Below are 24,654 nucleotides of genomic sequence, written 5' to 3'. Positions count from 1 at the left end.
GCTCTATGGGGTTCATATTGAGACTGGAGTGACTCTCCTAGCTCTATGGGGTTCATATTGAGACTGGATGGGGTGACTGGAGTGACTCCTAGCTCTATGGGGTTGAGACATATTGAGAGACTGGCTCTATGGGGTTCATATTGACTCTCCTAGCTCTATGGGGTTCATATTGAGACTGGCTCTATGGGGTTCATATTGAGACTGGAGTAACTCCTAGCTCTATGGGGTTCATATTGAGACTGGAGTGACTCTCCTAGCTCTATGGGGTTCATATTGAGACTGGAGTGACTCTCCTAGCTCTATGGGGTTCATATTGAGACTGGAGTGACTCTCCTAGCTCTATGGGGTTCATATTGAGACTGGAGTGACTCTCCTAGCTCTATGGGGTTCATATTGAGACTGGAGTGACTCTCCTAGCTCTATGGGGTTCATATTGAGACTGGAGTGACTCTCCTAGCTCTATGGGGTTCATATTGAGACTGGATGGGGTGAGACTGGAGTCTCCTAGCTCTATGGGGTTCATATTGAGACTGGAGTGACTCTCCTAGCTCTATGGGGTTCATATTGAGACTGGAGTGACTCTCCTAGCTCTATGGGGTTCATATTGAGACTGGAGGTTCTATGGGGTTATTGAGACTGGAGTGACTCTCCTAGCTCTATGGGGTTCATATTGAGACTGGAGTGACTCTCCTATAGCTCTGGAGACTGACTCTCCTAGCTCTATGGGGTTCTGGAGTGATAGCTCTTGTTCATAGAGACTGGAGTGACTCTCCTAGCTCTATGGGGTTCATATTGAGACTGGACTGGAGTGACTCTCCTAGCTCTATGGGGTTCATATTGAGACTGGAGTGACTCTCCTAGCTCTATGGGGTTCATATTGAGACTGGAGTGACTCTCCTAGCTCTATGGGGTTCATATTGAGACTGGAGTGACTCTAGCTCTATGGGGTTCATATTGAGACTGGAGTGACTCTCCTAGCTCTATGGGGTTCATATTGAGACTGGAGTGACTCTCCAAGCTCTATGGGGTTCATATTGAGACTGGAGTGACTCTCCTAGCTCTATGGGGTTCATATTGAGACTGGAGTGACTCTCCTAGCTCTATGGGGTTCATATTGAGACTGGAGTGACTCTCCTAGCTCTATGGGGTTCATATTGAGACTGGAGTGACTCTCCTAGCTCTATGGGGTTCATATTGAGACTGGGGTTCATATTGAGAGTGACTCTCCTAGCTCTATGGGGTTCATATTGAGACTGGAGTGACTCTCCTAGCTCTATGGGGTTCATATTGAGACTGGAGTGACTCTCCTAGCTCTATGGGGTTCATATTGAGACTGGAGTGACTCTCCTAGCTCTATGGGGTTCATATTGAGACTGGGGTTCATATTGAGACTGGAGTGACTCTCCTAGCTCTATGGGGTTCATATTGAGACTGGAGTGACTCTCCTAGCTCTATGGGGTTCATATTGAGACTGGAGTGACTCTCCTAGCTCTATGGGGTTCATATTGAGACTGGAGTAACTCTCCTAGCTCTATGGGGTTCATATTGAGACTGGAGTGACTCTCCTGGAGCTCTATGGGGTTCATATTGAGACTGGAGTGACTCTCCTAGCTCTATGGGGTTCATATTGAGACTGGAGTGACTCTCCTAGCTCTATGGGGTTCATATTGAGACTGGAGTGACTCTCCAAGCTCTATGGGTTCATATTGAGACTGGAGTAACTCTCCTAGCTCTATGGGGTTCATATTGAGACTGGAGTGACTCTAGCTCTATGGGGTTCATATTGAGACTGGAGTGACTCTCCTAGCTCTATGGGGTTCATATTGAGACTGGAGTGACTCTCCTAGCTCTATGGGGTTCATATTGAGACTGGAGTGACTCTCCTAGCATATTGAGACTGGAGTGACTCTCCAAGGGGTTCATATTGAGACTGGAGTGACTCTCCTACTCTATGGGGTTCATATTGAGACTGGAGTGACTCTCTATGGGGTTCATATTGAGACTGGAGTGACTCTCCTAGCTCTATGGGGTTCATATTGAGACTGGAGTGACTCTCCTAGCTCTATGGGGTTCATATTGAGACTGGAGTGACTCTCCAAGCTCTATGGGGTTCATATTGAGACTGGAGTGACTCTCCAAGCTCTATGGGGTTCATATTGAGACTGGAGTGACTCTCCAAGCTCTATGGGGTTCATATTGAGACTGGAGTGACTCTCCTAGCTCTATGGGGTTCATATTGAGACTGGAGTGACTCTCCTAGCTCTATGGGGTTCATATTGAGACTGGAGTGACTCTCCTAGCTCTATGGGGTTCATATTGAGACTGGAGTGACTCTCCTAGCTCTATGGGGTTCATATTGAGACTGGAGTGACTCTCCAAGCTCTATGGGGTTCATATTGAGACTGGAGTGACTCTCCAAGCTCTATGGGGTTCATATTCAGACTGGAGTGACTCTCCTAGCTCTATGGGGTTCATATTGAGACTGGAGTGACTCTCCAAGCTCTATGGGGTTCTCTATGGGGTTCATATTGAGACTGGAGTGACTCTCCTAGCTCTATGGGGTTCATATTGAGACTGGAGTGACTCTCCAAGCTCTATGGGGTTCATATTGAGACTGGAGGACTCTCCTCATGGGGTTATTGAGACTGGAGTGACTCTCCTAGCTCTATGGGGTTAAGACTGGAGTGATATTGGGGTTCATAGAGACTGGAGTGACTCTCCTAGCTCTATGGGGTTCATATTGAGACTGGAGTGACTCTCCTAGCTCTATGGGGTTCATATTGAGACTGGAGTGACTCTCCTAGCTCTATGGGGTTCATATTGAGACTGGAGTGACTCTCCTAGCTCTATGGGGTTCATATTGAGACTGGAGTGACTCTCCTAGCTCTATGGGGTTCATATTGAGACTGAAGTGACTCTTGTGTTTACCTTGCAGGGTCCTGAAAATTGGAACAGTGGGATGGTACCATGACAATGTGCGCACCCGTTTCAAGCGCTTCGGCAGTGCCAAGGTGATGAAGTCTCTTTACAAGCGACTCAATGGAGAGGGTGGGTTCTTTTTGTTTGATTATTGAGTCATTGTGCATACTTCTAAATGTAATCACATGTTACAGTTGTGGTTGTTGTTGAGAGTGTCCGAGTGTCACATTTTGGTCACCAAATGATCATGAGTGTGACACATGGCTGGCTGTAATGAAGAGTCACATGGCAGGGCCTGTACTTGACACCGGGGTGACATAGCCATGCTATGATGACATATGGTCACCACTGGCAGCTGGTGGGAGGAGCTATAGGAGGACGGGCTCATTGTAAACGGAATGGTATCAAACACATTAAAAATATGGAAACCACATGTTTGACTCCGTTCCATTGATTCCATTCCAGCCATTACAATGAGCCTGTCCTCCTATAGCTCCTCCCACCAGCCTCCACTAATGGTCACATGTAGAGTTCTAGAACTGGGAACAGTGTTCTAGAACTGAGTGACTGTTGTCTGTTCTGTATTCTAACAGTCCTCTTGACCCAGACCTCACATAGGACAAAGAGATGATTTGAAGTACAGTACCAGTCAAAAGTTTGGACACACCTACTCATTCAAGGGTTTTTCTTTATTTTTACTATTTTCTACATTGTAGAATAGAGAAGACATCAAAACTATTAAATAATCTGGAATCATGTAGTAACCAAAAAAGTGTCAAACAAATCAAAATATATTTTTGATTATTGCCTTGATGACAGCTTTGCACACTCTTGGCAGCTTTGCACACTCTCAACCAGCTTCACCTGGAATGTTTTTCCAACAGTCTTGAAGGAGTTCCCACATATGCTGAGCACTTGTTGGCTGCTTTTCCTTCACTCTGCGGTCCAACTCATCCCAAACCATTTAAATTCAGTTGAGGTCAGGTGATTGTGGAGGCCAGGTCATCTGATGCAGCACTCCATCACTCTCCTTCTTGGTCAAATGGAGGTGTGTTTTGGGTCGGTGTCCTGTTGAAAAACAAATGATGGTCCCACTAAGGGAAAACCAGATGGGACGGCGTATTACTGCAGACTGCTGTGGTAGCCATGCTGGTTAAGTGTGCCTTGATCATCCATTCATCCAGATCATCCATTCACCTACTCTGCGTCTCATAAAGACGCGGCGATTGGAACCAAAAATCTCAAATTTGGACTCAACAGACCAAAGGACAGATTTCCAACGGTCTAATGTTCATTGCTCATGTTTCTTGGCCCAAGCAAGTCTCTTCTTATTATTGATATCTTTTAGTAGTGGTTTCTTTGCAGCAATTCGACCATGAAGGCCTGATTCACGCAGTCTCCTCTGAACAGTTGATGTTGAGATGTGTCTGTTACTTGAACTCTGTGAAGCATTTATTTGGGCTGCAATTTCTGAGGCTGGTAACTCTAATGAACATATCCTCTGCAGCAGAGGTAACTCTGGATCTTACTTTCCTGTGGCGGTCGTCATGAGAGCCTGTTTCATCATAGCGCTTAATGGTTTCTGCGACTGCACTTGAAGAAACTTTCAAAGTTCTTGAAATTTTCCGGGTTGACTGACCTTCATGTCCTAAAGTAATGATGTCCTGTCGTTTCTCGTTGCTTATTTAAGCTGTTCTTCCTATAATATGGACTTGGTCTTTTACCAAATTGGGCTATCTTCTGTATACCACCCCTACCTTGTCAGAACACAACTGATTGGCTCAAACGCATTAAGAAGGAAAGTAATTCCACAAATGAACTTTTAACAAGGAACCCCTGTTCATTGAAATGTATTCCAGGTTACTACCTCATGATGCTGGTTGAGAGAATGCCAAGAGTGTGCAAAGCTGTCATCAAGGCAAAGGGTGGCAACTTTGAAGAATCTCAAATATAAAATATATTTTGATTCCATGTGTTATTTTATAGTTTTGATGTCTTCACTATTATTGTACAATGTAGAAAATAGTAAAAATAAAGATCTTGGAATGAGCAGGTGACTGGTACTGTCTATATAACTATTAATAACAGAATATCACTTCTCTCTGTCTTCACAGGTGCCCGTCGTGACAGTGACACACAAAGCATGCCTGATTTCCGCAGTAAGTAGAATAGACGAAGGCAATGGGAAAAATATATCAATATTTCAACATACCTGAAAACTGCTTAACCCTGTGGTACTTTTGCATATCATAGCGGAGCTGACAACACCAGCATAAGCACTATGATATACAAACGTAACAAGGGGTTACACAATTTGAGAAGAAAAAAGTACCCCTTCTTCTCCCTCTCTCCCCTGTAGATGATAGGTACAATGGTCATGATGAGGACTACGCAGAAGCAGAAGCTCAGCGATACAAAATGGTAAACAGTTTCTCCTCTCAATATCGTTCTTGAGAAACTGGATATCATATCCCAGACTCACTCCTTCTCTTTATGTCTCCATCCTGTTGTTCTGTCAGATGAGAAAGAACAAGCGCCTGCTCTCTGTTCATCCCATGGACTTGGATGTGGATATAGAAGAGTATGTTCCACCCCACTCTCGCACTCACTCTCGTCGACAATCCTACCAGGTAGACGGACCAAACAGTCCTGGTTTCTACTAGCCAAAAGTAGTGCATTGTGGGAATAGGGGTTTATTTCAGGTTGTGATGGTTATGTCACCTACAGCAGATCCAGGAGGAGCGAGGTGGTGGTCACCGGGGTGACATGGAGTTCATGGATTCCATGCAGCAGCAACACCACCGCATGAACCGTAGGAAGAGCCTGGATAGGTACAACATGCGCCCTGGTAAGCAACACGCACACACACACTCCCACACACACACAGACATTAAATCAGAGCTGGTTAGTTTGCAATGTAATGGCATTACAATACTACAACAACAGTAATCTCACGCCAAACCGACATTTTGTAATATAACCTGAGCTAAAGCGATGGTCCTCAGACGATGGGCAGTATGGGATGGTGCGTGCCCGCTCCCTATCCAAGATCAGCTCCTCTATGAACCGCCAGCACTATGTGGACACGTCAGAAGAGGAGGAGGGAGGGCGCAACACCATGTACCAGACCCCTATCGCCGACGCCCTTCCTACAGCCGAGTTGGCTCTCACGAGAACCTGCAGGCCCCAACACAGCAACCGGTAGGATGTGTGTTGTGTGTGTGTGTGAGAAGGAGAGAGTGAAATAGAGCTGAAACAGAGATGAGACACATGACGTCTCTCTCCACTATTAAACTACCCTGACATGAGACAGATGACGTCTCTCTCCACTATTAAACTACCCTGACATGAGACAGATGACGTCTCTCTTCACTATTAAACTACCCTGACATGAGACAGATGACGTCTCTCTCCACTATTAAACTACCCTGACATGAGACAGATGACGTCTCTCTCCACTATTAAACTACCCTGACATGAGACAGATGACGTCTCTCTCCACTATTAAACTACTCTGACATGAGACAGATGGCATCTCTCTTCACTATTAAACTACCCTGACATGAGACAGATGGCATCTCTCTTCACTATTAAACTACCCTGACATGAGACAGATGACGTCTCTCTCCACTATTAAACTACCCTGACATGAGACAGATGACGTCTCTCTCCACTATTAAACTACCCTGACATGAGACAGATGATGCCTCTCTCCACTATTAAACTACCCTGACATGAGACAGATGACGTCTCTCTCCACTATTAAACTACCCTGACATGAGACAGATGACGTCTCTCTCCACTATTAAACTACCCTGACATGAGACAGATGACGTCTCTCTCCACTATTAAACTACCCTGACATGAGACAGATGACGTCTCTCTCCACTATTAAACTACCCTGACATGAGACAGATGACGTCTCTCTTCACTATTAAACTACCCTGACATGAGACAGATGACATCTCTCTCCACTATTAAACTACCCTGACATGAGACAGATGACGTCTCTCTCCACTATTAAACTACCCTGACATGAGACAGATGACATCTCTCTTCACTATTAAACTACCCTGACATGAGACAGATGACATCTCTCTTCACTATTAAACTACCCTGACATGAGACAGATGACGTCTCTCTTCACTATTAAACTACCCTGACATGAGACAGATGACGTCTCTCTTCACTATTAAACTACCCTGACCATAGAAAATTAACCACATTAACTGACAAACAAGGGTGGACTTGTCCTTCCACTCAAGCCTGGGAAGATAGATTTCAAACACTGTTGGGCTGATTTACATTGTACATGTATTTATTGGAAGTTGTGTGTCTCAAGTGATGCATGCTGGGGTTTTTAGTGGATTGAACTTCAGAGAGCAGAACAAAGACAACTTCGTTTCTTGATTTGGATAATTAAAGATTTTTTAAAATTTGTATTTTATTTATTTCACCTTTGTTTAACCAGGTAGGCAAGTTGAGATCAAGTTCTCATTTACAATTGCGACCTGGCCAAGATAAAGCAAAGCAGTTCAACACATACAACAACACAGAGTTACACATGGAGTAAAACAAACACAGACAATAATACAGTAGAAAAACAAGTCTATATACAATGTGAGCAAATGAGGTGAGATAAGGGAGGTAAAGGCAAAAAAAGGCCATGGTGGCAAAGTAAATACAATATAGCAAGTAAAACACTGGAATGGTAGATTTTCAGTAGGTGAATGTGCAAAGTAGAAATACTAGGGTGCAAAATAAATAAATAAATACAGTAGGGGATGAGGTAATTGTTTGGGCTATTTATAGATGGGCTATGTACAGGTGCAGTGATCTGTGAGCTGCTCTGACAGCTGGTGCTCAAAGCTGGTGAGGGAGATGTGTTTCCAGTTTCAGAGATTTTTGTAGTTCGTTCCAGTCATTGGCAGCAGAAAACTGGAAGGAGAGGCGGCCAAAGGAGGAATTGGCCCTGGGGGTGACCAGTGAGATATACCTGCTGGAGCGCGTGCTATGAGTGGGTGCTGCTATGGTGACCAGCGAGCTGAGATAAGGCGGGACTTTACCTAGCAGAGTCTTGTAGATGACCTGGAACCAGTGAGTTTGGCGACGAGTATGAAGCGAGGGCCAGCCAACGAGAGCGTACAGGTCGCAGTGGTGGGTAGTGTATGGGGCTTTGGTGACAAAACTGATGGCACTGTGATAGACTGCATCCAATTTGTTGAGTAGAGTGTTGGAGGCTATTTTGTAAATGACATCGCCGAAGTCGAGGGTCGGTAGGATGGTCAGTTTTACGAGGGTATGTTTGGCAGCATGAGTGAAGGATACTTTGTTGCAAAATAGGAAGCCAATTCTAGATTTAACTTTGGATTGGAGATGTTTGATGTGAGTCTGGAAGGAGAGTTTACAGTCTAACCGGACACCTAGGTATTTGTAGTTGTCCACATATTCTAAGTCAGAACCGTCCAGAGTAGTGATGCTGGGCGGGCGGGCAGATGTAGGCAGCGATCGGTTGAAGAGCATGCATTTAGTTTTACTTGTATTTAAGAGCAGTTAGAGGCTACGGAAGGAGAGTTGTATGGCATTGAAGCTCATCTGGAGTGTAGTTAACACAGTTTCCAAAGAAGGGCCAGAAGTATACAGAATGGTGTCGTCTGCGTAGAGGTGGATCAGAAACTCACCAGCAGCAAGAGCAACATCATTGATGTATACAGAGAAAAGAGTTGGCCCAAGAATTGAACCTTGTGGCACCCCCATAGAGACTGCCAGAGGCCCGGACAACAGGCCCTCTGATTTGACACACTGAACTCTATCGGAAAAGTAGTTGGTGAACCAGGCGAGGCAATCATTTGAGAAACTGAGGCTGTTGAGTCTGCTGATGAGGATGTGGTGATTGACAGAGTCGAAAGCCTTGGCCAGGTCAATGAATACGGCTGCACAGTATTGTTTCTTATCGATGGTGGTTAAGATATTGTTTAGGACCTTGAGCGTGGCTGAGGTGCACCCATGACCAGCTCTGAAACCCGATTGCATTGGGGAGAAGGTACGGTGGGATTCAAAATGGTCGGTAATCTGTTTGTTAACTTGGCTTTCGAAGACCTTAGAAAGGCAGGGTAGGATAGATATAGGTCTGTAGCAGTTTGGGTCAAGAGTGTCCCCCCCCCTTTGAATAGGGGGATGACCGCAGCTGCTTTCCAATCTTTGGGAATCTCAGATGACATGAAAGAGAAGTTGAACAGGCTAGTAATAGGGGTTGCAATAATTTAGGCAGATCATTTTAGAAAGAAAGGGTCCAGATTGTCTAGCCCTGCTGATTTGTAGGGGTCCAGATTTGCAACTCTTTCGGAACATCAGCTGACTGGATTTGGGAGAAGGAGAAATGGGGAAGGCTTGGGCGAGTTGCTGTGGGGGGTGCAGTGCTGTTGACCGGGGTAGGGGTAGCCAGGTGGAAAGCATGGCCAGCCGTAGAAAAATGCTTATTGAAATTCTCAATTATAGTGGATTTATCTGTGGTGAGTTTCCTAGTGTCAGTGCAATGGACAGCTGGGAGGAGGTGCTCTTATTCTCCATGGACTTTACAGTGTCCCAGAACCTTTTTGAGTTTGTGTTGCAGGAAGCAAATTTCTGTTTGAAAAAGCTAGCCTTGGCTTTTCTATGCCTGTGTATATTGGTTTCTTACTTCACCGAAAAGTTGCATATCACGGGGGCTGTTCGATGCTAATGCAGAATGTCACAGGATGTTTTTGTGCTGGTTAAGGGCAGTCAGGTCTGCAGAGAAAGGGCTATATCTGTTCCTGGTTCTACATTTTTTGAATGGGGCATGCTTATTTAAGATGGTGAGGAAGGCATTTTTAAAGAATAACCAGGCATCCTCTACTGTCGGGATGAGGTCAATGTCATTCCAGGATACCCCGGTCAGGTCGATTAGAAAGGCATGCTTGCTGAAGTGTTTCAGGGAGCATTTGACAGTGATGAGTGGAGGTCGTTCGACCACTGACCCATTACAGATACAGGCAATGAGGCAGTGATCGCTGATATCCTGGTTGAAAAGAGCAGAGGTGTCTTTGGAGGGCAAGTTGGTTAGGATGATATCTATGAGGGTGCCCGTGTTTATGGCTTTGGGGTTGTACCTGGAAGGTTCATTGATCATTTGTGTGGGATTGATGGCAACAAGCTTTGATTGTAGGATGTAGAATAGGGTGTAATCAGCTGCTCTGCTCAGCCAATGATTAGAAGGTCTATTTTGAGTGATTACTCCATGCAAGTCTGGTGTAATACAATATCCAACCTTGTGTCAGGTTTGCGTCTCGATTCATGCACAATGTACATTTTGTATTGGTCTCCCCTCATTCTTCTCCTGTCATTTTGTATTGGTCACACCTCATTCCTCTCCTGTCATTTTGTATTGGTCACACCTCATTCCTCTCCTGTCATTTTGTATTGGTCACACCTCATTCCTCTCCTGTCATTTTGTATCGGTCTCACCTCATTCTTCTCCTGTCATTTTGTATTGGTCTCACCTCATACCTCTCCTGTCATTTTGTATTGGTCTCACCTCACTTGGTCTCACCTCATTCCTCTCCTGTCATTTGTATTGGTCTCACCTCATACCTCTCCTGTCATTTTGTATTGGTCTCACCTCACTTGGTCTCACCTCATTCCTCTCCTGTCATTTGTATTGGTCTCACCTCACTCCTCTCCTGTCATTTCGTATTGGTCTCACCTCACTTGGTCTCACCTCACTCCTCTCCTGTCATTTTGTATTGGTCTCACCTCACTTGGTCTCACCTCATTCCTCTCCTGTCATTTGTATTGGTCTCACCTCATTCTTCTCCTGTCATTTTGTATTGGTCTCACCTCACTTGGTCTCACCTCATTCCTCTCCTGTCATTTGTATTGGTCTCACCTCACTCCTCTCCTGTCATTTGTATTGGTCTCACCTCACTCCTCTCCTGTCATTTCGTATTGGTCTCACCTCACTTGGTCTCACCTCACTCCTCTCCTGTCATTTGTATTGGTCTCACCTCACTCCTCTCCTGTCATTTCGTATTGGTCTCACCTCACTTGGTCTCACCTCACTCCTCTCCTGTCATTTCGTATTGGTCTCACCTCACTTGGTCTCACCTCACTCCTCTCCTGTCATTTCGTATTGGTCTCACCTCACTTGGTCTCACCTCACTCCTCTCCTGTCATTGTGATACAGGTCAATGCACTAAACAAGCGCATGTCAGCCATAGAGAGTCTCCTGAACCGGCTGGAGTCCAAGATGATTCTACCCCCCGACGATGAGGTAAGAAAGGGTTCAAAACCTTCCTATTGCTCTCCTAACAGAGCTTCTTATTGCTCTCCTAACAGAGCTTCTTATTGCTCTCCTAACCAAGCTTTCTACTGCTCTCCTAACAGAGCATCCTACTGCTCTCCTAACAGAGCATCCTACTGCTCTCCTAACAGAGCTTCCTAATGCTCTCTTAACAGAGCTTCTTATTGCTCTCCTAACAGCGCTTCTTATTGCTCTCCTAACAGAGCTTCTTATTGCTCTCCTAACAGAGCTTCTTATTGCTCTCCTAACAGAGCTTCTTGTTGCTCTCCTAACAGAGCTTCTTATTGCTCTCCTAACAGAGCTTCTTATTGCTCTCCTAACAGAGCTTCCTACTGCTCTCCTAACAGAGCTTCTTATTGCTCTCCTAACAGAGCTTCCTACTGCTCTCCTAACAGAGCTTCTTATTGCTCTCCTAACAGAGCTTCCTACTGCTCTCCTAACAGAGCTTATTATTGCTCTCCTAACAGAGCTTCTAACAGAGCTTCTTATTGCTCTCCTAACAGAGCTTCTTATTGCTCTCCTAACAGAGCTTCTTATTGCTCTCCTAACAGAGCTTCCTACTGCTCTCCTAACAGAGCTTCTTATTGCTCTCCTAACAGAGCTTCTAACAGAGCTTCTTATTGCTCTTCTAACAGAGCTTCTTATTGCTCTCCTAACAGAGCTTCTTGTTGCTCTCCTAACAGAGCTTCTTATTGCGCTCCTAACAGAGCTTCTTATTGCTCTCCTAACCAAGCTTCTTATTGCTCTCCTAACAGAGCTTCCTACTGCTCTCCTAACAGAGCTTCTTATTGCTCTCCTAACAGAGCTTCTTATTGCTCTCCTAACAGAGCTTCCTACTGCTCTCCTAACAGAGCTTCTTATTGCTCTCCTAACAGAGCTTCTAACAGAGCTTCTTATTGCTCTCCTAACAGAGCTTCTTATTGCTCTCCTAACAGAGCTTCCTACTGCTCTCTTAACAGAGCTTCTTATTGCTCTCCTTAAAGAGCTTCTTAATGCTCTCCTAATAGAGCTCCTAACAGAGCTTCTTATTGCTCTCCTAACAGAGCTTCTAACAGAGCTTCTTATCTGCTCTCCCTAACAGAGCTTCCTAACTGCTCTCCTAACAGAGCATCCTACTGCTCTCCTAACAGAGCTTCTTATTAACAGAGCTCTCCTAACAGAGCATCCTACTGCTCTCCTAACAGAGCTTCTTATTGCTCTCCTAACAGAGCTTCCTACTGCCCTCCTAACAGAGCTTCTTGTTGCTCTCCTAACAGAGCTTCTTGTTGCTCTCCTAACAGAGCTTCTTATTGCTCTCCTAACAGAGCTTCCTACTGCTCTCTTAACAGAGCTTCTTATTGCTCTCCTTAAAGAGCTTCTTAATGCTCTCCTAATAGAGCTCCTAACAGAGCTTCTTATTGCTCTCCTAACAGAGCATCCTACTGCTCTCCTAACAGAGCTTCCTACTGCTCTCTTAACAGAGCTTCTTATTGCTCTCCTTAAAGAGCTTCTTAATGCTCTCCTAATAGAGCTCCTAACAGAGCTTCTTATTGTTCTCCTAACAGAGCATCCTACTGCTCTCCTAACAGAGCATCCTACTGCTCTCCTAACAGAGCTTCCTACTGATCTCCTAACAGAGCTTCCTACTGCTCTCCTAACAGAGCTTCCTACTGATCTCCTAACAGAGCATTATCGTTCTTGGAATAATCACATTAGAGAGAATCACAGCTGTTCATCAAAGGGTAACTTGTTAGCTAACTCTGGCCTTAACCTGTTGTTGCCCAACTTAAGTTGGGCTCATTTCCATTACAACTCCTCCTTGTTGAATTTCTCCTTAACACATAAGCAATTCAACTCCTAAATATTCAAGTCTTAAACTGACGAGAACCTAGATAGAACTGACCCCAACCCTGTTTCTGTCCACCTGGAATAAAGTCAAGAAAACTGCCCAGAACAGAGTTCACTGGAGATGCACTGTTGAGGCTCGAGGTTCCCTTAGCAGCAAAAAAGAAAAAAGTCTAGTAAGTTAAACCTGTTTCTATCCACAGGCGACGTCCCCGACCGCTGCTCAGATAGAGGAGGAGAAGCTGAGGAGGAAGCTGAGCGAGCTGGCGGGGAACATCAGTGTTCCGTCCTCCGACGAGGAAGCAGGAGGGGGGAAGAAGACCCCTTTATTAAAGAGGGCCGCTGTGAAGAGTAACCTCCCAGTCCTCCCCTAGAGCCCCTCAGTTCCTCCAGCGATGAGGGGCCCACCGAGGCTCAGCAGGTGAATTTTGGGGGTCCTGTTATCCTGTTACATCTCAGACACACACCAAAAAGCTGTAGCGGAGGTGATAGGATCCAACCAATGATGTGTATAAACCCTGGATTGCTGTTGCTAAATAATGGCCAATGAGATGTTTTGAAGCCACCTGCCTCCATATTGGTACTCTTCCATAGGAGAACTACATAGGAGAACTACATAGGAGAACTACATAGGAGAACCACATAGGGGAACCACATAGGAGAACTACATAGGAGAACTACATAGGAGAACTACATGGGAGAACCACATAGGATAACTACATAGGAGAACTACATAGGAGAACTACATAGGAGAACTACATAGGAGAACCACATAGGAGAACTACATAGGAGAACCACATAGGAGAACTACATAGGAGAACTACATAGGAGAACTACATAGGAGAACCACATAGGAGAACCACATAGGAGAACTACATAGGAGAACCACATAGGAGAACTACATAGGAGAACTACATAGGAGAACCACATAGGAGAACTACATAGGAGAACCACATAGGAGAACCACATAGGAGAACCACATAGGAGAACTACATAGGAGAACTACATAGGAGAACTACATAGGAGAACTACATAGGAGAACCACATAGGAGAACCACATAGGAGAACCACATAGGAGAACTACATAGGAGAACTACATAGGAGAACCACATAGGAGAACTACATAGGATAACTACATAGGAGAACCACATAGGAGAACCACATGGGAGAACCACATAGGAGAACTACATAGGAGAACCACATAGGAGAACTACATAGGAGAACCACATAGGGATAACCACATAGGAGAACTACATAGGAGAACCACATAGGAGAACCACATAGGAGAACCACATAGGAGAACCACATAGGAGAACTACATAGGAGAACTCTTCCATAGGAATTAATGGAATTCTACAGTATTTCAATAAAATGTTTCAAGAACAAAATAACATATATTTAGGTATTTCTTTGTTGTAATGGGGACAGTATCATTAGTACAACAACAACAACAAATATTTTAAGGAATATATTTTGTATTTTTATGTTCAGTTCACATAATATAAATGTGTTTTTGTTTTTTTGTTTTTTTTACCCATTTTCTCCCAATTGGTGGTAAGTCTTGTCCCATCTTTGCACCTCCCCTACGGACTTGAGAGAGGTGAAGGTCGAGAGTCATGCGTCCTCTGAAACACGAGCATGCCAAGCTGCACTGCTTCTTGACACACTGCTCGCTTAACCCGCCACAATGAGTCACTAGATCGCAACGGGACAATAACATCCCGGCCGGCCAAACTCTCCCCTAACCCGGACGACGCTGAGCCAATTGTGCGCCGCCTTATGGCTCTCCCGGTCACGGCCGACTGCAACACAGCCTGGGATTGATCCCGGGTCTGTAGTGACGCCTCCAGCATTGTGATGCAGTTCCTTAGACAGCTGTGACACTTGGGAGGCCCCACATAATGTAATTTAAATGCATTAAAGTGGCTGTAATAGAATATACTTGTCAAAAACCAATGTAGACATTAATAAATGCAGGGGGAGTACCAAAATGGCCGTATGGTGGCTTCAAAACAACACCCCTTGTCAGTCATCTAGGGTTTACATCATTGGCTCCAACCAGGGACCTCTCGCACGCAGAGTTAACATCTTAAAACAATCCTTAACACTCTTTCTAGCACTAATACTCACACTTGTCTTTTCTCACTCGCACTTCAGCACTTTGCTGATAGCTGCTTTACTGAGGAAAAGTTGGACTTGCACCAACTGTCAGTCCCTCTGGATAAGAGTCTCTTGCTAAATGTCCGCAATGTCAATGTAAATGTCTTCACCATTAGACCAAGACAAAATCCTTGTGGTTTCAGGGTGACATTTGGGCTAGCAAGTCTCAGGCAGGTGCCACCTGATCACGAAAGTGTGATTCCAAATCACCTCCGCTACATATAGGAGACGTAGGTACGTTCCCAGCGGCTGATTTCTGTTCCCTTACATGGCTTCCAGAGATCCACCGCGGCGGCCCTCTGTGACATCACCAAAGAGTTTCTAAGGACCATTAATGCCGCTGAAAGCGCCATGAACGAGTACTTCCCCTCCATAACCTCTAATGACAGCCCCATGATAACTGACGAGGCAGAAGTAAGGAAAGCAGCTGAGTCTTACAGGGAACTTGAGGAAAATGTAAGCTTCAAAATCACACTCTTTTCCTCCCAAGCAATCAGAATCCAATCAAAATAGCTGTGTGTCAAGTGTAGGTCTGGAGCCTTTTGTTTAAAGCATGCGAAGAGACGTCTTGTGTTGTCTTAAAGCAGAGATTCGCTTTGTATTCCAAGCAGTCTAGTCTGGAAACTGTTAGCTTGCTAATGGTGTTTGGTTAGCAGCTCGTCTGTAAGGGTACATTTGTGGTGGTTGTCCTGTGCCCTGTTCCAGGTGTACATGACCTCAGGGAAGTCCTTTGATCTGGAGAAGAAGCTGAGGCATCTGGAGCAGAGTGCCAAGAACCGCTTCGGAGGGGCCACAGACTCGGAGCTGTCTGACCTGGAGGACGTGGTGGCTCTGACTGCACATCGGGTCCAGAGCACTGAGAGTGAGGTAGGTGACGAGGCTCTACTGCGGGTTCTACTGAGCAGGCTTTCTATTCAACAGGGATGTGCTGTATGGACTGAAAAGCACACTGTGAACTGTAGATTTCCAAGAACCATTGTGGCCTACAGAGATGCATGAAGAAATAACAATACCACACAAGAGCTCGTTAAGTTGACATATCTATTATTTTCAGATAACTTGTTTTCCTTCAGAAGGGGTATAATTTGTACTTTCTGTCTTTTCCTTCTCTCTTAGGTGTCTGATTTGGAGAACAAACTTGCTGCTCTAAGTGCCTCAGGGAAGAAAAAGGTGAGTGTGTTGTGCAATTCAATCATTCTCTTCAGACCCTCTTGGGCTTGCTTTGATGCTTATTGTTGTCACATGCTGTTGTCTAAAACATCTATTCTATCTGACAGATATCAGGTTCACAGAACAGGAAAAGGTTTAACCAAGACTTCCCCACAAGTAAGGCCCAAAGCATATTGTGATGCCCCTAATATGTTGTCTTTGAGTCCTGACCAACTGTGCTTATGACCATCTCCTCTTGTTTCCACCATCAGAACCCAGCAACGGCTCAGGATCCCTACGGAAATCCAATCACATGTAAAAGGACTGTATGACGAATAAGCCCAATGAAACTGTCTGTATTATCTGAGTTACTGAAATATACCTTCAACCTTATCTGTCACTGATCCACTGTATATCTGATGTCAATCTCATATCCATGTTGTTACAGTATGTTAATGGTATATCCACACCCACAATGCACAGCAGTTATGTGCTGTAAAAGCAGGCTACACCATAGCTATGTTCAATGCAAAAACAACCCTGGTTTACAGCCTGAAAGTCATACGCTTTCTAAAGTATCCTCTCAGTCTCAATGTATCTGATGGCTAAACTCATGAAATGATCTGATTGGTCAAAAGGGCAATTTGTGGGGAAACAATATCAGAATTGGGCTTCCTGCTGCAAAACAGTCTAAGTTTCCTGATTTAAAAGATGAATCTGTGCCATATAGGTTACCAACATTCAAGCAGAGGCCAGGGTGACGTTCTGTGTTAAAATGAAGTTTGATTAGTGAACACTGGTAAAGTGGTAGTTACTGTACACTATCATGACCTTGTCTAATAATGACCTTTTGGGTTCCATGGGATTCTGGGAAACAAGCACAACGACTTACTATCTTACATCACCACTGTGTTACATTCAAATAACTGAGTGTCTGTTTCATATTGTCATAGTACATATCTTTATGAAAAAGTGAAATGTTGTCTTGACACTGACCAGACAAATATGATATGAAATAACAAGTTATCTAGTCTGGATAATGATCTCTGTTTTCTTTCAATTCATATAAAAAAATATATGTATGACAATTATAAATATTGCAGTAGGATAAATATATATATATATATATATATATATACTGTATCATTTGAAAAGCTGCAGTGCGTTGTGCTGTCACTGGGCTTCTGCATCTAATAAATTGTATCACATCAACTATGGAGTGTTTCTATTCTGAGGGGATCTTAACATACACTACAGGTAAGAAGGCCCGCTCTGCCTTGCCCATATTGGTATCGTGATTGCAGGCAGACACGTGCTGCCACCTAGTGACACAGCGTTTTCACATTCATACATTATTGCTTTTTAAACAAACACGTGTACTTTTAAGATTTCTATTAGACTGTAATAACATATCAATGACACTAAAAACATAAATTAAACTGTAATACCATATCAATGCACTCCACACTGCCCTTTCCCACCTGGACAAAAGGAACACCTATGTGAGAATGCTATTCATTGACTACAGCTCAGCGTTCAACACCATAGTGCCCTCAAAGCTCATCACTAAGCTAAGGGCACTTGGACTAAACACGCCCCCAGGTGGTAAGGGTAGGTGACAACACATCCGCCACGCTGATCCTCAACACGGGGGCACGTCAGGGGTGCGTGCTCAATCCCCTCCTGTACTCCCTGTTCACTCATGACTGCACGGCCAGGCACGACTCCAACACCATCATTCAGTTTGCTGATGACACAACAGTGGTAGGTCTGATCACCGACAACAATGAGACAGCCTATAGGGAGGAGATCAGAGACCTGGCAGTGTGGTGCCAGGACAACAACCTCTCCCTCAATGTGAGCAAGACAAAGGAGATGATTGTGGACTACAGGAAAAGGAGGACCGAGCATGCCCCATTCTCATCGACGGGCTATAGTGGAGCAGGTTGAGAGCTTCAAGTTCCTTGACGTCCACATCACCAACAAACTATCATGGTCCAAGCACACCAAGACAGTCGTGAAGAGGGCACGACAAAACCTATTCCCCCTCAGGAGACTGAAAAGATTTGGCATGGGTCCTCAGATCCTCAAAAGGTTCTACAGCTGCACCATCGAGAGCATCCTGACTGGTTGCATCACTGCCTGGTATGGCAACTGCTCAGCCTCAGCCTTGACTCTGTACCGGTACCCCCTGTATATAGCCTCCACATTGACTCTGTAACGGTACCCCCTGTATATAGCCTCCACATTGACTCTGTAACTATGGTACCCCTTATATAGCTTCCACATTGACCATTGACTCGACCCGGTGTGACTCTGTACCCCCTGTATATAGCTTCCACATTGACTCTGTACCGGTACCCCCTGTATATAGCCTCCACATTGACTCATGTACCGGACTCTGTATATAGCCTCCACATTGGTACCCCTGTATGTAGCCTCCACATTGACTCATTGACTCTGTACCGGTACCCCCTGTATATAGCCTCCACATTGACTCATTGACTCTGTACCGGTACCCCCTGTATATAGCCTCCACATTGACTCATTGACTCTGTACCGGTACCCCCTGTATATAGCCTCCACATTGACTCATTGACTCTGTACCGGTACCCCCTGTATATAGCCTCCACATTGACTCTGTAACGGTACCCCCTGTATATAGCCTCCACATTGACACATTGACTCTGTACCGGTACCCCCTGTATATAAAGCCCCACTATAAAGCCCCACTATTGTTATTTAGTGCTGCTCTTTAATCATTTGTTATTCTTATCTCTTACCTTTTTTATAGGTATTATTTAAAACTGCATTGTTGGTTATGGGCTTGTAAGTAAGCATTTCCCTGTAACGTCTACAACTGTTGTATTTGGTGCATGTGACAAATACATTTAATTTAATTTGAATGACACTAGAAAACATCAATTCAACTGCAATAACATATGAATTACACTAAACAAACAATCATTCAGGGCAAATCTGTTATCTGTCCTCACTACAGGTGTGGCAAGCCAGCAACATACCACCCTGCACCCCACTGCTGGCTTGCTTCTGAAGCTAAGCAGGGTTGGTCCTGGTCAGTCCCTGGATAGGAGACCAGATGCTGCTGGAGGTGGTGTTGGAGGGCCAGTAGGAGGTGTTCTTTCTTCTGGTCCAAAAAAATATCCCAAATCCCCCCTCAAGAGACTGATTGGGGACACTGCCATGTGTAGGGTGCTGTCTTTTGGATGGGACGTTAAATGGATGTCCTGACTCTGCGGTCATTATAGATCCCATGGCACTTATCGTAGGAGTGTTAACCCTGGTGTCCTGGTTAAATTCCCAAGCTGTCCCTCATACCATCACGGTCACTTAATCATCCCCAGCTTCCAATTGGCTCATTCATCCCCTCCTCTCCCCTGTAACCATTTCCCAGGTCGTTGCTGTAAATGAGAATGTGTTCTCAGTCAATTTACCTGGTAATGAAAAGGTAGCCAGGTGGTTAGAGCATTAGGCCAGTAACTGAAAGGTTGCTAGATCAAAACCCTGAGCTGACAAGCTAAAATCTGTCGTGAACTGTTCCTAGGCCGTCCTCGTAGTTAAATAAAATATAGGAAGTGATTTCCCCGCAGTAGCTATGGATTGGCACTGAGCTCTCAGGCCTTATCTTTCTCCACTAGAGGGAGTAAATTCCTACCAGTTCCTATGGATTGGCACTGAGCTCTCCGGCATAAACAGAAGGCGTTCATCTAGTTTACTGACGAGACATGAGGTCAGAGTTAACGTTACAGATTAAAATTGTCTGATATTATAATTTAGGCTTGAATCAGAAATGCATATAAACAAAGGAATAAGATGAACATACAGCCACAATTTTGACATGGCAAGTGAGATGTATTTGGTTGAACTCAGTGCTGACCTTCCTTCTAAAATAGCAGAAGGATAATAGCCTTTCTGTTCGCATCGAGACTATTGGAGACGTCTACAGCGCGTGTCAACTGAACGGCCTGCTTCGTGCATTCCAGAGTAATTCCATTCGGGTCATCAGGCTACAGAATATTTGTTAAGGCATCACACCTTCTCAAGCTACACGATACATTCTGAACGAAAACACTACCAAGGAACTGCTTTGACTATTGTGTGACCAGTAAAATTCAACTGTTTGGAGGACACCCATCCGGTCCAAACTGCGGCCACTATCTATCTCCAGCAGGCGCGAGGCTCTGCCCCGAACGTGTATTCATCCCGCTTTGGTCGTCATCCGGGATTGCGCTGCAATAAAACTTTCGTCCATCTGCTTTGACATCTCGGTGACTCCCCGCGTTCTCTGCTAAAGGAAAGAACGAGGACATTATTCAATCGCTATTAGGTCTACCTACAGAACGATTATTTATCAGGCTCGCGTGTGTTCTTGTTTTGGTGTTCCATACGAAACGTATATATATGATGACAATTGCTTAGGATGAGCTAGATGACAATTCGTTTTCCAATGATCCCAAAGAGGGAAGTCTGATGCTATGAGGGTGTTTTGACACATCAAAGTGACGCGTGTGGTGTTAGTTGTTTATCAGCAACAGGAATCAAGGATATTCGTAATGCAGTTTGTTACGTTTGAAGGCGGTTACATTGAAACAATGTATCATAATGGCATCACGTCTCGTGCCTGGGAAGCGAATTGATGATGGATTGTTGTTACATTGTCGCTACCCGATTGTAAACAGTTTACTTCTTTTTTGCGTGTTATTGGTGAGCTATTTTTCCATTACGTGAAGATGGTGATTATATTTTTCCAGCGTGCCCTTCATCGTCATCATTAGGCTCCTGTGTTCCATTTTTGAATTTCTTCGAGGCTGACACGTATGCTACAGTAAGGACTTTATCACAGAATACACAAACATGGGAACTCAGATTACTGGCACTGGACGAAAAAGAATCCCCAACAGGGAGAGACTGACCGCAGAGGACGATGCCCTCAATCAAATCGCTCGAGAGGTAAGTTTTGGGATAGGTTTTTTATTTCTTATTTTGGGAGGCAATGCTCGTCATACTGCGCCAAACCTATTCCACGGAGTGCCTTCAATTTAATCCCATGTTATACATATATATATTATGCCAACATAAAGACACGAGCATGCTCATCATACTTGTAAAGTATAGCCCAGGCCAGACGGTCCCAACCTGGGGGAGTAGGACCCCTGGGGGTACTTGGCCTATCCACAGGGGGTATTTAAGAAGACTCTTGAGACTATAACCTTACTGGTAAAATGCACACGAGGGGGTACTTCAGGGGTACTCCGGACAGAGCTAAATTTAGTTGGTGGTATAGTAACTGAAAAAGGTTGGGAACCACTAGCCGAGGACTATTCAAAACCATGCATCAGTTGCTGCAGCCCCACACCCTCCTCAACTGACGAACACAGCGTGGTAATTATTCACTGGGGGTAATGGACGTGTATCGTGCTGCCTCTCCGATGCTGTATGCAAGGCATTCCCTGGACGAACAGACAAAGACACATTATTTGTAAAAGGAAACACGGACATTGTTTGCTTGGCCTACATAAACTGGCATGTGGCTGGACAGTGGATCAAAGTGACACAATGAATGGGGGATTGTTGAGGGGTAAATTGCTTGATAAAGACAATTGGGGATGACCTTTGTGGCAAGGACACGTTTGCAGGTTGAAATGGGTACCAACTGTAATGTCAGACTTCCCAGCTATTGATCCATGTCCTATTCATCTTTCACCTATCATCTATCACCTGTCATTTATCACCTATCACCTATCATCTGTCACCTTTCATATATCATATATTCATCTATCATCTATTCATCTATCATATATCATCTATCACCTCTCATATATCATATATCACCTATCATATACCATCTATCATATATCATCTATCACCTATCATATATCATCTATTCATTAATCATCTATCACCTATCATCTATCCATCAATCATCTATCATCTATCACCTATTCATATATCATCTATCATCTATCCATGACGCTTATTAAAGAAGCAGGAAAGAGAGAGAAAGAGCGAGTGAGAAAAAAATATAGATGTAGGTCATACTGCAATGAGGGGTGCATTCAATATGAGAGGGAGTCTGAACTGGCTTCCTCCTTGTCTCCCTCCTCTCTTTACAACAATTTGAGGTCACACGATAGGTGAAACAAATCAGTGCAGACAGGAGATAAAGTGAACCACATCATATCCAAATTTAGCAGATGCCTTGAAACACTTTTCATGTGGCAATCTCAGCAGGAATTGGAACCCACAACCCTAGCATTGCAAGCACCATGCTCTACTTACTGAGCCACAGAGGACCACGTGTGATGCGAGATGATGTTTGTTTGAGTGGAGGGAAACACAATCAGAAGTTGATGGGGGATACAATCACAGGAGATCGACAGACAGTTTGTCATCATACTATATTTAAGTCTGGGCGCCAGGTAACTAGTAGTTAGAATTTTTTGGGCCAGTAACAAAAAAGGTTACTGATCAAATCCCTGAGCTGACAAGGTAAAAATCTGTTGTTCCCCCCTGAATGAGGCAGTTAACCCACTGTTCCCCATTAGGCTGTCATTGTAAATAAGAAGTTGTTCTTGCCTAGTTAAAATAAAAAGTCCAGGGCTCTAGTGAGACCGGCTAGTATTTGTAAGACAGGCTTCTGACCAACTATAGACTGAAGTCTGCTGACCAGTGACCACAAACATCTTGAAAATATTGACTGGCCGCGCCGGTGCCCATTGCAAATGGCCTCCAAAATGTCACTAGAGCCCAGCTCTTCCATTTTCATCTGCTTGATTTATCAACATGTAACCCCGGTCCTGATGATGTTAAAACAACTCACCAGTGTAATGCTGTGCTGTAGGTTTTCTGACCAGCCATGACTGTAAACTGAAGGAAAAGCCTCACTATGTGGACCATAATATTCCCCTGAAAGGTTCTAAATGTCCTCACTAGATATCAAAGGGCTTGTTATGCTCTCCTGCTCCTGCCATTCTTCTAAATAAAGAAGTATACAGGGTGATATGTCAATGTGCAGTAAGAATCATGTGTTGGTACAAACACAGAAAGGTTCTATCAGTCAGAACCACTAGTCAGATCCTTGAACACATAAACGTCCCTAATTGTCATGGGTGTGGTGGGGCTAAGCAACCAGGGAAGGCAGAGTTTTGTTTAGTGCTGACATCAGAGGGCTTAGTCACCATATGAGTGACAACATGATGTGAAGGCCCTCCAGAAGACACTCCCCACCCGCATGCTAATGAGAATACGATCTGAAATGGGATGTTGGGTTGTTGTCATCCTGAATATAATAACACACTGTGTGCCTCGTAACAGTGTTGACAAAGCTATACAGCTGTTCTTAAGCAGAATATGGGGCTGTTTTGAACACACACACACACACACACACACACACACACACACACACACACACACACACACACACACACACACACACACACACACACACACACACACACACACACACACACACACACACACACACACACACACAACACACCAAGGAATTTTCAAATGCAACTACTGCAATATAAAAATGCTTCCTCCAGTTCTGTCTCTCTCCCATCTCTGCACTATAATCTATGGCACTGATAAGACTCCATAATACTCCAGTCCCTGTCTCTCTCCCATCTCTACACACTATAATCTATGGCACTGATAAGACTCCATAATACTCCAGTCCTGTCTCTCTCCCATCTCTACACACTATAATCTATGGCACTGATAAGACTCCATAATACTCCAGTCCTGTCTCTCTCCATCTCTACACACTATAATCTATGGCACTGATAAGACTCCATAGCCTCCATCCAGTCTGGTAAATGGTTCTCAATGAGACGTCAAGTGTCTCTCAAACCAAACCAAGTGCAGTGAGGCCTGAAGCCCCCAGTCATGTGATAACAAACCGTTGAGAGCTGCAGATGACAGACAGACATCATTAATCCAGGGCCCAGAGCACGATATTGTCATCAACTCATTCTGCTGTCATGCCAGTGATATTCAGCAGATACCAGCTAGTCATATCATTAGTGCCAGGGTGTTGTTTGACAGTGATATTCATCAGGTACCTGCTAGTCATATCATTAGTGCCAGGGTGTTGTTTGACAGTGATATTCATCAGGTACCTGCTAGTCATATCAGTAGTGCCAGGGTGTTGTTTGACAGTGATATAAAGCAGGTACCTGCTAGTCATATCATTAGTGCCAGAGTGTTGTTTGACAGTGATATTCATCAGGTACCTGCTAGTCATATCAGTAGTGCCA

General features: G+C 44.5%; 1 protein-coding gene across 1 annotated transcript in view; it reads left to right on the top strand.

The window, feature by feature from the left end:
• LOC135543147 (melanophilin-like) overlaps positions 1–17,584 on the top strand; it is a 29,307-nt gene extending 11,723 nt beyond the window's left edge. The window contains 14 exon segments of the mRNA XM_064970227.1: positions 2,936–3,048; positions 5,034–5,078; positions 5,279–5,340; positions 5,439–5,549; positions 5,647–5,767; positions 5,925–6,050; positions 6,053–6,120; positions 11,123–11,209; positions 13,267–13,429; positions 13,432–13,484; positions 15,929–16,090; positions 16,340–16,393; positions 16,501–16,549; positions 16,645–17,584. Coding sequence (XP_064826299.1) covers positions 2,936–3,048; positions 5,034–5,078; positions 5,279–5,340; positions 5,439–5,549; positions 5,647–5,767; positions 5,925–6,050; positions 6,053–6,120; positions 11,123–11,209; positions 13,267–13,429; positions 13,432–13,484; positions 15,929–16,090; positions 16,340–16,393; positions 16,501–16,549; positions 16,645–16,691 — 1,261 coding nt within the window. The 3' untranslated portion in view covers positions 16,692–17,584.
• The last annotated feature ends 7,070 nt before the right edge of the window (positions 17,585–24,654 follow it).

Source organism: Oncorhynchus masou, chromosome 7, assembly GCF_036934945.1.
Source record: "Oncorhynchus masou masou isolate Uvic2021 chromosome 7, UVic_Omas_1.1, whole genome shotgun sequence".
Taxonomy (NCBI): Eukaryota; Metazoa; Chordata; class Actinopteri; order Salmoniformes; family Salmonidae; genus Oncorhynchus; species Oncorhynchus masou.
The sequence above is the reverse complement of the archived record's forward strand: the minus strand, read 5'-3'. Positions and strand labels throughout refer to the sequence as shown.